The sequence below is a fragment of the Meles meles genome, chromosome 21, assembly GCF_922984935.1.
Source record: "Meles meles chromosome 21, mMelMel3.1 paternal haplotype, whole genome shotgun sequence".
NCBI classification, from domain to species: Eukaryota; Metazoa; Chordata; class Mammalia; order Carnivora; family Mustelidae; genus Meles; species Meles meles.
In genome coordinates, this window is record NC_060086.1 from 36954442 (window position 1) to 36968851 (window position 14410).

Sequence of the window (14410 nt, forward strand, 5' to 3'; positions counted from 1 at the left end):
ACTTTTAAGTGGAGAAGCAGGTTCCAAACAGAATGACCAACGAAATTTTGTTTTCCAAGAACCAGACGGAAGGAGGCCCGAACTGTAAGTAGAGAGGGAAAACACCGGAGGTACAGAAGGACTACAAGAAACAGGTCTGAAGCAGATCTGTGCAGTGTAAAGCTAAGATGAAGCGGGCATGTAAGTACACAACTGCCAAACCAGACGACAAAACCTCCTCCCTCAACTGAACGCAGAACTCAAGAGCCAAAGGGAGAGGGGGCCACCTGAGGCAGTTATTTAAAGAACTGACAATCCTGGGAAGAAACATTTTGGTTTGAGGACAAGAGAAGTTCCCAAAAATCAGATCTGCAAGGGCCTGAGGCTTGTTTTTTTTTTTGTTTTTGTTTTTTAAAGCAGGCTCCACACCCGGAAGTGGGGTTTGAACTCATGACCTGAAATCAAGAGTCACATGGTCTACTGACTGAGCCAGCAAGGCACCCCAAGGGAGGGCCTGATGCTTCAAACACAGATTTGAACAAAGCTAGAAAATGCAATATTCAGTGGTTTACATGAAAGGCCGTTATCTAAGTAAGCTGTGATGCTCTTTTATTAAAATTTACGCAACTTGGGCACTCAGGTGGCTCAGCTGGTTAAGCGACTGCCTTCGGCTCAGGTCATAATCCCGGAGTCCCGGATCAGATTGAGTCCCTGGATGGGACTGAGTCCCGCATGGGGCTCTCAGCTCCATGGGGAGTCTGCTTCTCCCTCTGACCTTCTCCCCTCTCATGCTTTCTCTCTCAAATATATAAAATCTTTAAAAAATACAATTTACAGGGGCGCCTGGGTGGCTCAGTGGATTAAGCCGCTGCCTTCGGCTCGGGTCATGATCTCAGGGTCCTGGGATCGAGCCCCGCGTTGGGCTCTCTGCTCCGCAGGGAGCCTGCTTCCTCCTCTCTCTCTGCCTGTCTCTCTCTGCCTACTTGTGATCTCTGCCTGTCAAATAAATAAAATAAAATATTTAAAAAATAATAATAAAAAAATAAAATAAAATTTACAAAACTAAAAAAAAATTTTTTTATGTGACTGACCAATCATTTCATCTCAGAAATTCTGAGCAAGTCTCAACATCGGAACCAACCAAGAACAAACTAAGTATCAGGTATTCCACAAACACTGACTTTTACAGATTAGAAAGTACAGAAGAGAAAAGCAGACAGAACATTTAAGGTCTCCAGGTACCTACTTTGGCACTGCCTGGGCAAGAGTTGGTTTTGTACCACTCACAGCATATCCTAAAAGCCAAATCAATAACCTTACCACCCCCATTAATCCAATTTCAGTTATTTCCCTGTAGAGAAAATCTCATGTTGACACAAAAGCATTTCAAACACAGTCCTTACATTTAGGACTTTGAACACTTAAGTGGTTGAAAATAAAACCCTCCTATCAAACAGGAGAGATGTGAATACATACTGGAGAATCTTAGGCATGACTGTGCTAGATTTTAATGTAATCACAGGCTGATTAAGTGTACAGCAGCACAACGAACACAAACAAGGATGGCTTTCTCAAGGCTCTCTGCCAAAAACTACCCAGAATACATCTGAACCTTGACAAATAGACATCCAAACTCTAGAAACTCAGAGCACAGAAACTGTGGGGACAGTCTTATGTCCAAAATTATTTTACTGAAGCCAAAGCCATTGTGAAACAGGGCCATAAGTCTGAAGGTTAGGCAAACCCCAAGGGCATCAAAATGTCAATCTAACCTTTAAGCACAACAGTCACTTCCCTATTCAGGAAACAAACTGACGCAGACAAGTCACAGTAGATGTCCCATGTTTCTTATGTTTTTAAAAAACTGTTTTTGCAGGGCACTTGGGTGGCTCAGTCATTAAGCGTCTGCCTTTGGCTCAGGTCTTGATCCCAGGGTCCTCGGATCGAGCCCCGCACTGGGCTCCCTGCTAGGCAAGAAGTCTGTTTCTCCCTCTCCCACTCCCTCTGCTTTTGTTCCCCTCTCTCACTGTGTCTCTGTCAAATAAACAAATAAAAATCTTAAAAAAACAAACAAAAAACTGTTTTGTATAAGCAGCTGAAATGGAATTCCAGATTTTTAGAAGTCTAATCCTCTAACCACTGGCAGGGGACAACAGGCACAGAATCAACTAATTTCTGAGATGGAGACCAAATGTACAGCTTTCTTGCATGATATACAGACCAGATTAATCCAATTTCACTATTTATAGCTTCTGATACAATCCTTTTGAGCTGGCCAGAGGAGACATCCCAATTTCTTAAACAAGGAACTGGAACTGAGAGGCTCAAACGGCCTTGCCCAAAGTTAGGTAAGTGACAGAGTTCCTTCTCTAAGGTAGTTCTTCCCCAAAACAAGAGAAACTATCCTCCATCCTCCTTAGAGGACCTATAAACTGTAAGAGCACACTGCTAGATCAAAGCAACATTTCAAAAAAAAAAAATGACTACAAAATATTTGAACTTAGAAATTCAATTTGCGTTAACTAGTCATCCAGTCTGCCACAGGGGAAAAAAGTATTGAAAGTGTTTCATTAGAAGCAAAGATTTGTTTTGCATGGAGCACTGGGTGTTGTGCAAAAAGAATGAATACTGTTACGCTGAAAAAATAAATAAAATGGAAAAAAAAAAAAAAGGAAGCAAAGATTTGAATTACAGGCAAAAATAAAACCATTTTCCAACTGTTTTGAGAAACAACTCATGTACTCCCCAGCAATGAAGTATCTGAAAATAGGCACCAACTTCCACTATTTAGGTAATTACTTAATTTTCACCTAGCACACACAGAAGGACAGGAGCCAGAAAAGAAATGTATGTAGTAACCCCATGTGCCTGGCATCCAATCCTCATCCTCCCTTCTCCTAAAGGTACTTCCAAATTTGTTTGGATAGCTCTGGGGTGAGCTTCCTCCACATTCAAAGTGTGGAACAAATGGTTTAGTCTGAATCTAATCTGCATAGTCCCAGACAGTAGCTAGGATACTGGTTCTGAGTAAGCATGTGACCCACTTCTGGCCAAGAGACTACAAAGCAGGACAGTTTGAGGCACTGACTGAAGCTAATCCTACCCTTGGCCTTCGGGTTGGAGAGAAACCAATCCATGTTCACACCAATGAAGCCTGCCTGACTTGTACTTTCTGCTTACCTGCAATCAAAACATCCTTTCACAGAAAAGTTATGCAGAAGACAATGTCCTCTACAAAAACTCACACAATCTACAAATGATGTTATAAATGACTGAGGCCACTGCTCCTTATATAGCAAAGGTTAAAGAATAAAACTTAAGGGATGCCTGGGTGGCGCAGTGGGTTAAGTGCCTGCCTTCAGCTCAGATAATGATCCAGGGCTTTTGGGATGGACTCCCGCATTGGGCTCCCTGCTCAGTGAGGAGACTGCTTCTCATCTCCCTCTGCTGCTCCCCCTGCTTGTGCTCTTTCTCCCTCTATCAAATAAATAAATAAATAAATAAATAAATAAATAAATAAAAATCTTTAAAAACAAAAACAAAAACAAAAAAACCCTCGAGATTTAGGGTTTCTTTCTTTTTTTTTTTTTAAAGATTTTATCCATTCACTCCACAGGTAGAGATCACAAGTAGGCAGAAAGGCAGGCAGAGAGAGAGAGAGGAGGAAGCAGGCTCCCTGCCGAGCAGAGAGCCCGATGCAGGGCTTGATCCCCGGACCCTGGGATCATGACCTGAGTGGAAGGCAGAGGCTTTAACCCACTGAGCCACCCAGGCACCCCGAGATTTAGGGTTTCTAATTATAATCCATACTAAGGTGTTCTGAACAAAGTCTCAAAGTTCAGTATTTTTTTTTTTTTTTTTTTTTTGCAAAAGAAGGGTCACAAACCAGATCCACAAAGTCAAATTTTAAGAGTTGAAGTTCCGGGGCACTTGGGTGGCTCAGTGGGTTAAGCCTCTGCCTTCAGCTCAGGTCAAGACCTCAGGGTCCTGGGATCAAGGCCCGCCATCCGGCCCTCTCCTCAGCGGGGAGCCTGCTTTCCCCCTCCCTCTCTGCCTGCCTCACTGCCTACTTGTGATCTCTGTCAAATAAATAAATAAAATCTTATTAAAAAAAAAAAGATGAAATTCCACTATCTCCAGGTGGAACACACTTTCTCTGACCATTTGTTTAAATCACTCACCACCAAGCCCACAAATTTTTAGCGCGTCCTGCTCAGTTTCATTTTACCTATAGTCTAAGATGGCCACGCTGAAGTAAGACAGCATTTTATGAAGGGATGTGGCATCAAGAGGCCTCAAAAACAAGGACTTAAATAAAAGGCATCATACCATTTTTCTCACCTGGCGATTCTATTTAACCTTTAGGGAAAGATGAAGATGGAAAGCACCACACCACAAAGCTTAATTCAACACAAGAAGAAATGCAAAGATAAAAAATAACCTAGAATTGCTTCCTTTCATCTTAAGGACTGCCCATAGCCAGAAACACCTGGAAAACAGAATTTAAACACCAACAAGGTCAAGCACTTGGAATACTCACCATAAAGATCCCTCAACTCAGATCTTGTCCTCTAAACCTGAGAGAACCAAGGAGCACCATGGTGCGGTATCTTGCTCCATCATCTGCCTTCAGGACCACACAGCTACATAATAACATGCCAGAACCAGAACTCAGAACAGTCTAGTAGATGCCGTTCTAACAATGCTGGCCTTCTTCAAGCACTGCTAGAACACAGATGTTCCCTGGGCACATGCTGGTCAGGGAGAAAACCAGGAACATCTTTCACACACACAGAGTATCAACAGAAAGCTCTCAACAGGGGCGCCTGGGTGGCTCTGTGGGTTAAATTCTCTGCCTTCGGCTCAGGTCATGATTTCAGGGTCCTGAGATGGAGCCCGGAGTCGGGCTGTCTGCTCAGCAGGGAGCCTGCTTCCCTTCCTCTCTCCCCCTGCCTCTCTGCCTACTTGTGATCACTTGTCAAGTGAATAAATAAAATCTTAAAGAAAAAAAAAGCTCTCAACATATGTCATAGTACTGCTCAACATGCAATGAAGGTCTCAAATGCAGTTATTAAAAGTGGAGACAAGGGGGGGCGCCTGGGTGGCTCAGTGGGTTAGGCCGCTGCCTTCGGCTCGGGTCATGATCTCAGGGTCCTGGGATCGAGTCCCACATCGGGCTCTCTGCTTAGCGGAGAGCCTGCTTCCCTTCCTCTCTCTCTGCCTGCCTCTCTTGTGATTTCTCTCTGTCAAATAAATAAATAAAATCTTTAAAAAAAAAAAAAAAAAAAAAAAAAGTGGAGACAAGGGCGCCTGGCTGGTTCAGTCAGTAAAGCATGTGACTCTCGATCTCAGGGTCGTGAGTTCAAGCCCCACGACGGATATAGAGCTTACTTCTTAAAAAAAAAAAAAAATTAAAATTAAAATATTTTTTAGTAAGTAGTTAATTAAAAGTGGAGGCAAAGAAATGGAGCTAACCATAAAACAAAAGTCAAAGAAGAAAAAAACATCAAAAACCTGAGAGAACAGGGGCACCTGGGTGGCTCAGTCTGTTGAGCATCTGCCTTTGGCTCAGGTCATGATCCCGGGGTCCTGGGATCGAATCCCACATCAGCCTCCCTCTCCTCCTGCCCCTTTCCCTGCTCGTTCTCTCTCTCTCTCTCTCTCTCTCTCTCTCGCTCTCTCGCTCTTTCTCAAATAAATAAATAAAATCTTCAAACAAACAAACAAAAAAAACCCTGAGAAAACAAACCATTAGGGACGTGCTGAGAAGCGACCCTGGGGGATGTGATCAAACACTCTGTCAAGGACGCTGGTAAAGAGGTAAGGCACCAGCACCCACCTCAGGCAGACCACTGGGGCTCCCAAGATAGCCTTGCCCCAGAGGACAACCACCAGTCCAACCTTTCTTCCGAGCAAGGAAGCCCAAACAGAAGGAAGTTGGCATTAAACAAGGAGAACAATTTCCTAATGAGGAGTCTAGAGACAGAGATTACAAGTGGCGCCCAGGAAAATGCAAGGAGGGGGCTTTAAAAGGCAAACCAGTAGATGTGGTCAAGTATTTCCCAGTAAGCATGAATCTGGGCCAAATCAAAACCAACTCAGTAACTTTTCACAACCCTCTTCTGTTGCAGATATCAAAAAACGTACTAGGCCAGGAACAGAACATAACTGAAAACTAAACAAACATCACCCTTTTTAGATCTACCAAATGAAGGTAGAAACAAGAACCAGCAAGAGGAGTTTTTCCTCCCCTTTCCGAAAGAGGATACCAAAGTCTTGCCCTACAACACGGAGTAGCAAGAACCACACACTCCATATTCTGCTGAATTCTGTCCACAGTGAGACACAACTCACTTTCCTTCACACCCTCCCAGCCAAACCAAAATGACTGAGCTTTAGACTTTTCAAAAGCACAAGAGCAATCAAAAGGGGCCCTCAGCTAGGCTTCTACCTCCAATCTGAACTTCCTATGTGCCCCTTTAGGAGCTATCAAAAACCTGGTAGAAGTGCCAACCTCTCCCCAGTCTGCAGAATAAGCCATTTTTAGCTTGCCAGTTAAGTGTACAATCAGACAAAAATACAGAAGCACTGCCCTTTAAAGAGATCCCATCCCCTCCAAATCTCCCCTCTTGTAAATTATATCTAAATATTTAATCGGAGCTATGAACAGTAATTTAGATTTACCGCTACACTTAATGCTGCGTGCACTGGTGACCCTACCTTGCTAACTACACTGATTCTATTTAAGGTATCTAATTAATCCTACAGCTGCAGTCCTATTCTCCAAAGACTTCACCCTGAAAAAGAGGAAGAGCATTACCTCTTTTCTTTCAATCAGGTAAGAGTATGTTGCTACACTACCAAATTCCACAAACCACAACGCACCTTCCCTACCAGGTAAAAAAGGATGCATTTACTTTTAACAAAAATAGAATATAAAATAAAACCAGTTCTAACAACCTAACACATTTGCAGTAACAAGAACATTTCCTTCCTTTTTTTTTTTTAATATTTTATTTATTTGACAGACAGAGATCACAAGTAGGCAGAGAGGCAGGCAGAGAGAGAGGGAAGCAGGCTCCCACCTGAACCGAAAGCAGAGGCTTTAACCCACTGAACTACCCAGGCGCCCCTTATTTCCATTTTTTTTTTTAAAGATTTTTATTTATTTATTTGACAGACAGAGATCACAAGTAGGCAGAGAGGCAGGCAGAGAGAGAGAGGAAGAGAAGCAGGCTCCCTGCCGAGCACAGAGCCCGACGTGGGGCTGGATCCCAGATCCTGAGATCATGACCTGAGCCGAAGGCAGAGGCTTACTTAACCCACTGAGCCACCCAGGTGCCCCCCCCTTATTTCCATTTTTTAAAAAATGAATGTCTCAGGGCACCTGGGTGGCTCAGTTGTCCGGCGTCTGCCTTCGGCTCTGGTCATGACCCCCCAGGGTCCTGGATTAGAGCCCAAAATCAGTCCCACAGCAGGCTCCCTGCTCAGTGGGAAGCCAGCTTCTCCCTCTCCCACTTCCCCTGCTTGTGTTCCCTCTCATGCTGTGTCTCTCTCTGTCAAATGAATGGATAAAATCTTTAAATAAAAAAAAACTGAATGTCTATAATTAAATCTTCTGAACAAAGGAAAACTAATAAATTATAAAAGGCAATTTCAAATCAAGCAATCCATTTTGGGGATTATTTCACAGTTCAGCTTCTAAACCCATCTTCTATTTTGAAGCTAAACTGTCAGCTTTAATCCTAAAAAGATAACATTATAATAGCACACAACAGCACCAAAAATTAGGGGCGCCTGGTGGCTCAGTGGTTAAAGCCTCTGCCTTTCGCTCAGGTCATGGTCCCAGAGTCCTGGGATCGAGCCCCGCATCGGGCTCTCTGCTTGGCGGGGAGCCTGCTTCCTCCTCTCTCTCTGCCTGCCTCTCTCCCTACTTGTGATCTCTGTCTGTCAAATAAATAAATAAAAACTTAAAAAAAAAAAATTAAACAGAAAATCTAAAGGATGTTCATGTTTTTGTATGGCTTAGGCAAAGAGAGGCATACAAAAGCCACCAAAAATGGTGCCATCCCCACCTTCAAGAAAAATCAATTGCAACAAACAAATGGATAAACGGTAGCACCACACACAGAACAGACTGCTACTCAGACCAAACAAACACACACACACTGGGGTCGGGGAGAGGGCCAAAATGGACACTGAGCTACTTAACACCTGCAGCATGAACTCCGTGGATCAATCTCAGAAACATGGGAAGTTCATGAAGCCAGGCACAAAAGACTGTGCCATAAGGCTCTATTCATGACTTTATGAAACAGGAAACCGTACATACTACAATCACATCAGTGGTGCCAGGGACTTGGGTTGGAGATAGACGCTCTACGTTGTCACAGTATATGTCTGTCAAATTCAAGCTATGATTCTTAAAAGGGTGATTATACGGTATCCAAATTATACTCCAAGAAATGAGTCTCTAAAACAAATTTTAAGTATTATTCCAAAGTCTCTGGATGGAACCAAGAAACAATCCAGACAATGCTGAAGACCCTCTAGAACTGATGGATGTTAATTTACTCAAGAGTCAAAATTTAAGGAACTCAGCTACATAAAATCAAAGTTGACCACTGGGGCACCATCTGTGTTTCCCGTTTCTCGCAGGCCTAGACTATGAGTTGTTCCTTCCCTAAAATCAACATTCTATTCACCAGTTTCACTTTGTTTTCAAATTACTAACCCCCAAAACTGCAAATTCCACCCACGATGTCTCACAATAATGTATTTTTCCTATAGAATGCTGCCATTATTTGCATATTCTTAGGCAAAAATAAGAATACGAGAAGGTGCTCCACAGCTTGTTTTAACCTGTTCTTTGAAATGCATTAAGTCCATTACTGCTATACGCAGCTTCTCCCAAGTTTGAAAGCATTTGATTTAATTACATTTTTACTAAGATTAACAGTCAAATTCAAATCCTTTCTCCACAGACACCCTATCTCGAAGAAGCATCAAATCCCAATTTCCAAATCTTCAAAATCATTTGAGACACAAAATGTAAAGCCATGGTTACTGAGAGCACAATAAACAAGAACACTTACTTACATATCTTCACGTCATGGGGAGGGGTGAGGATTAGCTCCAGAAAAACACTACCATAAAACACAAATCTATCAACACAAACTCTGATCACGCATTTCCTGCCAACAATATACAATCAGATATGCGGTAGTTTTGAAAGCAAACACTTGACGTTGCTAGGAAGAGCAGTATGCTAATATGCACAGATTATTCCAATCAGCTCGTTTTCAGCGCACTTAAATGCGACGAAAATACCTCGGTCTAAGCTGCCTAACTCAAGACTCCTCCGGGAAGTGCTCACCTCTCTGTGGCACCATAAACTCCCTTCTTCCCTGGGTGCCCTCGCCTGTCAGAAGCAGCAGGCCTCGCCGGTCTCCCAGCTCAGGGCTTCTCAACCCCGCACTACCGACACTTGGGGCGGGGGAGCCTGTCTTGTGCCAGGCAGGATATTCAGCAGCCCCCTCTTAGGGATGACATTCCAAACTGCCCCCAGTGTCAAACGCGCCCGGGGGGAGGGCCGGAGGGGGGTCACACGCCCCGGCTGAGGTGCAGGGATATAGGAGACCATGCCGGGAATTCTCAACCTACAAAGTACCCGGGGCACTTGGTGGCTGGACTCCGCAGCAGCAAAGCCTCCGGCAGTCTGGATCCGGGGAAGGGTGTCCAATACCCTCACAGCGCAGGGCTCCAACCCTGACGCAGGCTGCCCTTCCCCTTAGCCGGCAATGCAGCAAGGTTATCTTTACCTTTATAGAGGTTGGTGACGGCGGTGGCTGCGTTTTGGAAGGGGACCCAGAGAGAAAGTCCTGGCTGCTGACACACTCGGTCTGAAAAAGCGGAGGAAAGAGGGAAAAAACACAAAAGACACAGAAAGAGAGAGAGAGAGAGACAGAGAGAGAGAAGATGTTATTTGGGCGTCAATCACTCCGGAACGGCCATATTAGGTTTCGCCATTTTGTTCCAGGGCTTCAGGATCCCACACTGAACTGCGAGGACGGCAGGCGAGGGGTCGCGGCGGGAGCAAGGGCGAGCCGCGGGGCCCAGAAGCGCAACCCCGGGACCGACCGCGGCCGAGGGAGGCGCCCCCTCCCAGTCCCCGCCCCGAGGCTGGCTTCGGGCACAATGGGCCAGCCCCGCCGCCTCCCTTCGCCATTTTGTGACCCGGGGCCCCTCCCCTCCCCTGCCGGCCCGGGGGGCGCCAGCAGCCGGGCCTCAGCCGCGGGCGGGCCCCCGAGAGCGGCCCCAAACGGGAGCGCCCCCCGCGCCGGCCCCCCGCTCGGCCGCCGCCGCCCGCCGGGCCCGCCCCCCACGCCGCCATCTTGTGGGGAGGGGGCGACCGGGCGGCGGGGGCGCGGAGGCCCGGCCCGGCCCAGCTGGCGGGTGGGCGGCCGCCCTCGGGATTCTCCACCGACCCGCCGACCCCGAGGCGCGGCGGCGGCGGCGGTGGCAGTGGCGGGGCGGCGGCAGCGGCAAGATGGCGGCGGCGGGCCTTACCTTTGTAGAGCTGGGCCACGGCGGTGGCCGAGTTCTGGAAGAGGTGCCACAGCTTCTGCTGCTTGTGCTCGGGCTGCGCGGCGGCCGCCGCTTCCTCTTGCAGCTCGGGGGGCAGCTGCTCGTCCTGCTCGGCCTCAGCCAGGCACTGCCGCTCCCACTTAGAGAACCAGTGCTCCGGCCCGTGCTCCTGGATCTCGGCCTCGCCCTCCTCCTTCCGCTCCTCCATCCTCCGCGGCCTCCCGCGGCCTCGCCGCCGCCGCCGCGTCCTCCTCAGGCGAGGCCCCCGCGGGAGCGTCGTCGTCGAGCGGCCCGGCGGCGGGGCCCAGCTGCCGGCGGCGGCTCCTCGAGGCGGCCCAGGCCTCCTGCACCCCGACGGCTTGCGAGACCCGCCCCGCGGCCCCGCGCTGTCCGGGACGACCCCCGCCCCGGGCCTCCCCACCCCCGGGCCCCGCCGAAGGTCGCCGCGGCCTGGACGACCGCCGCCGCCCCTCGCCTTGCCGGCCTGAGCCTGTCTACCGCCCACCCATGGCACTGCGGCCCCCCTAGGGCCGCCGCCGCTGACCGCCGAGCCCTCCGCAATGCCCGGCCTTCGCCGCCGAGCCCACCCCGAAGACTGAGGAACGTCGTCGTCGCCGCCGCCGTCGACGCCTCTGCGGCTGCTGGTCCCCGCCCTCCCCCGCCCACATGCTGACTGGGGAAGCACCGCCCACTCGGCCTCGGCTCCCCTGCCCGGTTGGGGCGCGCCCGCTCTGAGCGCCCTCATTGGTCGGATCCGACCGGTTCCGCGTGCCGGCCTCTGAACACAGCACCATGATTGGCTTACCGTCCTGTCTGCCTGACGTAACCAATGGGCGGGGGGAAGGGAGCGTGTGTCAGGAAGGATGGAAAAGGAGGGGGAGGAGCTGACAGTGGTTGCTTCCAAGCCAACCAAAGGGAAAAAAAAAAAAAGATAAAAGGTACGCATGCGCAGTGGTTGCTTTTTCCCCCCGCGGGGCGTCGAGTGACGGTCACGTGACCCGGCCCAGCGACCGCGCCCCGCGGGGTCTTTTCAGGCGCTTCCCGGCAGCAGGGGCCCCAGAAATTAAGTCGGGCCACCGCGCCCTGGTGTCTGAGGTGGCAGTACGCTTGCCCCAGCTCCTTGGGCTCCAAAACGGCTAGGGGCGTAGAGAAAGAATAAAACGTCCAAGTTGGCGGAGTGTGTCCTCCGTCTGTTTATTTCAGAGTCCCATTTCTCGGATGGGCAAGTTGGACTTCCGAGCCCCAAGAAAAACTTGCAAGTGGCGAGGCTAGCGGCCCTTCCTGCGGCCCGCTGCCCTTCGGGGAGTGCGTCCCGTGATGCGGCCATCCGCCCGATCCGGAGGCCGCCCCCCAGCGGAGCGCAGGACGGGACGCCCCGGCTAGGGTGGCGACCCCCAAGCTGTCCGGAGGAGCACACTCCGGGGCCACGTGTGCCCGTCTGCATCACGCGCCAGCCCCCCGCCTCCCCCAGCCGGAACCCGCGTGGCCATGCGGGGCGGACTGCCCGGCCTCCTGTTAACCCGTGCCGCGCGGTGGCCCCGTCTCTTCTGCGGCTCAGGGGCCCCCGGAAGAAGCCGCCACGCAAACGAGTGATGACCGCACGGAGGCAAAATCTGCCCTCCAGCTGCTGGCGGCGAGAGCAGGAGCCACCCAGGGCCTGCAGAAGATGGCCGGGGTACCACCACCCAGCAGCTACCACAGCGAGCTCCTGCAATGTAAGGTGGCTTTAAAGCTGTCACTTCTGGACTCAAATGTGACGACCTCGTTAAGGCCTACGAGTCCCTGTGGGACTGGGCCTGCCTCCTCCGTGTTCATCTCACGCCATCCTCTGCTTGGCTCGTGCTGCCCAGTCACACTGGCCTTCTTTCTGTTTCCCCAGGACACCAAGCTCTTCTCTGCCTCAAAACCTTTGCTCTCACGGTACACACTCTCCCTTTAGAATCTTCCCCCTCAATTCTCAAGGCTCTGCTCAAATGGCCTATAAGCCCTTGTCATACCAGCCTTATTAAAGTAGAGCGTTCCACACTCCTATTGCCTGGTTTTATTTTTTCATACCCTGAATCACTACCTGAAATGACCCTACTATTGATGTGTTTACTTATAACTCTCTTGTCACTAAAAAGTAACTTAGCGGATAGCAGAATCTTGGCAGTCTTGTTCCTGGCTGAATCTTAAAAAGATTGGTAGATAGGGTGCAGGAAGAAATGGGGTTAGAGGCCACCCCAGAAAGGACATGCCAGGCAATAGTAGGAGTTACGGGGGAACCCCCAGTTCTTCAGACAACCAGAGTGGGAGCTGCGGGCTGTGCACTTTGTCCATCCAGTATCAGAGGCACACAGCCTAGGGTTCACCTATTTTGCAAAAGCACTACAAAAACACAATCTGTTGACTCTGTAATATGAAAAGAAATATTTTTTTCAGGAGCATCTGGCTTAGTCCATTAAGTGTCAGCATGTTGTTCAGCCCATGATCTCCAGGGCCTGGAATCAGCGGGGAGCCTGCCTCTCTCTCTCTCCTTCTATCTCTCTCTCTCTCCCTCTGCTCCTCTGCCCTGCTTGTGCGCGCTCTCTCTCTCAAATAAATAAATCTGTAAAATCTAAAAATCTTTTTCAAAAAGTTTTTTCAATAATGATTACAATAGAAAAACATCTGAAAATCTGTCACTTTTACGGAAAAAAAAAAGTTTAATCTGAGTGCATTTTCACAGAAATTTTTCTGAGAGCTGCCATGGTCTTAAATGAGTCTCTCTCCTTCTTCCTCCCTCTCTCTCTCTCTCCCCCTCTCCCCTACCCCGAGAAACACACATACACACAGAGATGACTCTGGACACCAGTCTACTGGTCAGTTTCATTCTATACTGCCCTTTATAAAACCTAAGCAACACTGTTAGACATCAATACCTGGTGGGTGCTCATGGTCAGGCTGCAACAGTTGAAGGATGAGGCTTATCAGTGGCCACTGTGAAAAGCAGCCTGTGCCCGCCCGAATGCCATGAGGGATGTGTAAGGGGTATAAAAGGGTACTTCCCACTGGTGGGAGTCACAGAGGACCTCCCGGGGTAGGAAGCATTTTTGCTAGGCCATGAAGCATAGACAAGTTTCCTGAAAGGGAGAGGCCCCTCAGAGCAGAGGGACGCATGGATTCAAAGGCACAGAGGTGGAAAAGACTTAAAGAACCAGGAATAGAGGGCTGCCTGGGTGGCTCAGTGGGTTAAAGACTCTGCCATCGGCTCGGGTCATGATCCCAGGCTGCTGGGATCGAGCCCCACATCGGACTCTCTGCTTGGTGGGGAGCCTGCTTCCCCTCTCTCTCTGCCTGCCTCTCTACCTACTTGTGATTTCTGTCTGTCAAATAAATAAATAAAATCTTAAAAAAAAAAAAAGAAAGAAAGAAAAGCACCAGGAATAGGGAGTGCCTAGGTGGCTCAGTGGGTTAAGCCTCTGCCTTAGGCTCAGGTCATGATCTCAGGATCCTGGGATAGAGCCCCGCATCAGGCTCTCTGCTCAGGGGGGAGCCTGCTTCCCCCTCTCTCTCTGCCTGCTTGTGATTTCTCTCTCTGTCAAATAAATAAATACAATCTTAAAAAAAAAGAAAAAAAGAACCAGGAATAGGCTGCTCTTTCTGCTCATGGGTCCTGTCCCTGTGCTATAATAAAACAAACATTTTTGCATTAAAAAAAAAAAAAAAAGAACCAGGAAAAATCTCATTTGCATTTTCTTTCTTTCTCTTGATGAGATAGTACCGCCTTGTTTGGCTTTCTAAATTTAATAAGCTCCAACCTTGGAATTGGGAGGTCGGGACGAGCTACAACGCATATGACATCTCTCAGCTAAACTCTGGAAAC

The 14410-nt window shown here is 48.8% G+C and overlaps 1 protein-coding gene across 1 annotated transcript in view; it reads right to left on the reverse strand.

The window, feature by feature from the left end:
- Nucleotides 1-11193, reverse strand: part of C21H16orf72 (chromosome 21 C16orf72 homolog) — a 30575-nt gene extending 19382 nt beyond the window's left edge. The window contains exons 1-2 of the mRNA XM_045992668.1: nt 10549-11193; nt 9801-9881 (exon numbers count right to left, since the gene is read on the reverse strand). Coding sequence (XP_045848624.1) covers nt 9801-9881; nt 10549-10774 — 307 coding nt within the window. The 5' untranslated portion in view covers nt 10775-11193. The remainder of the gene's footprint in view (nt 1-9800; nt 9882-10548) is intronic.
- Nucleotides 11194-14410: the final 3217 nt, after the last annotated feature.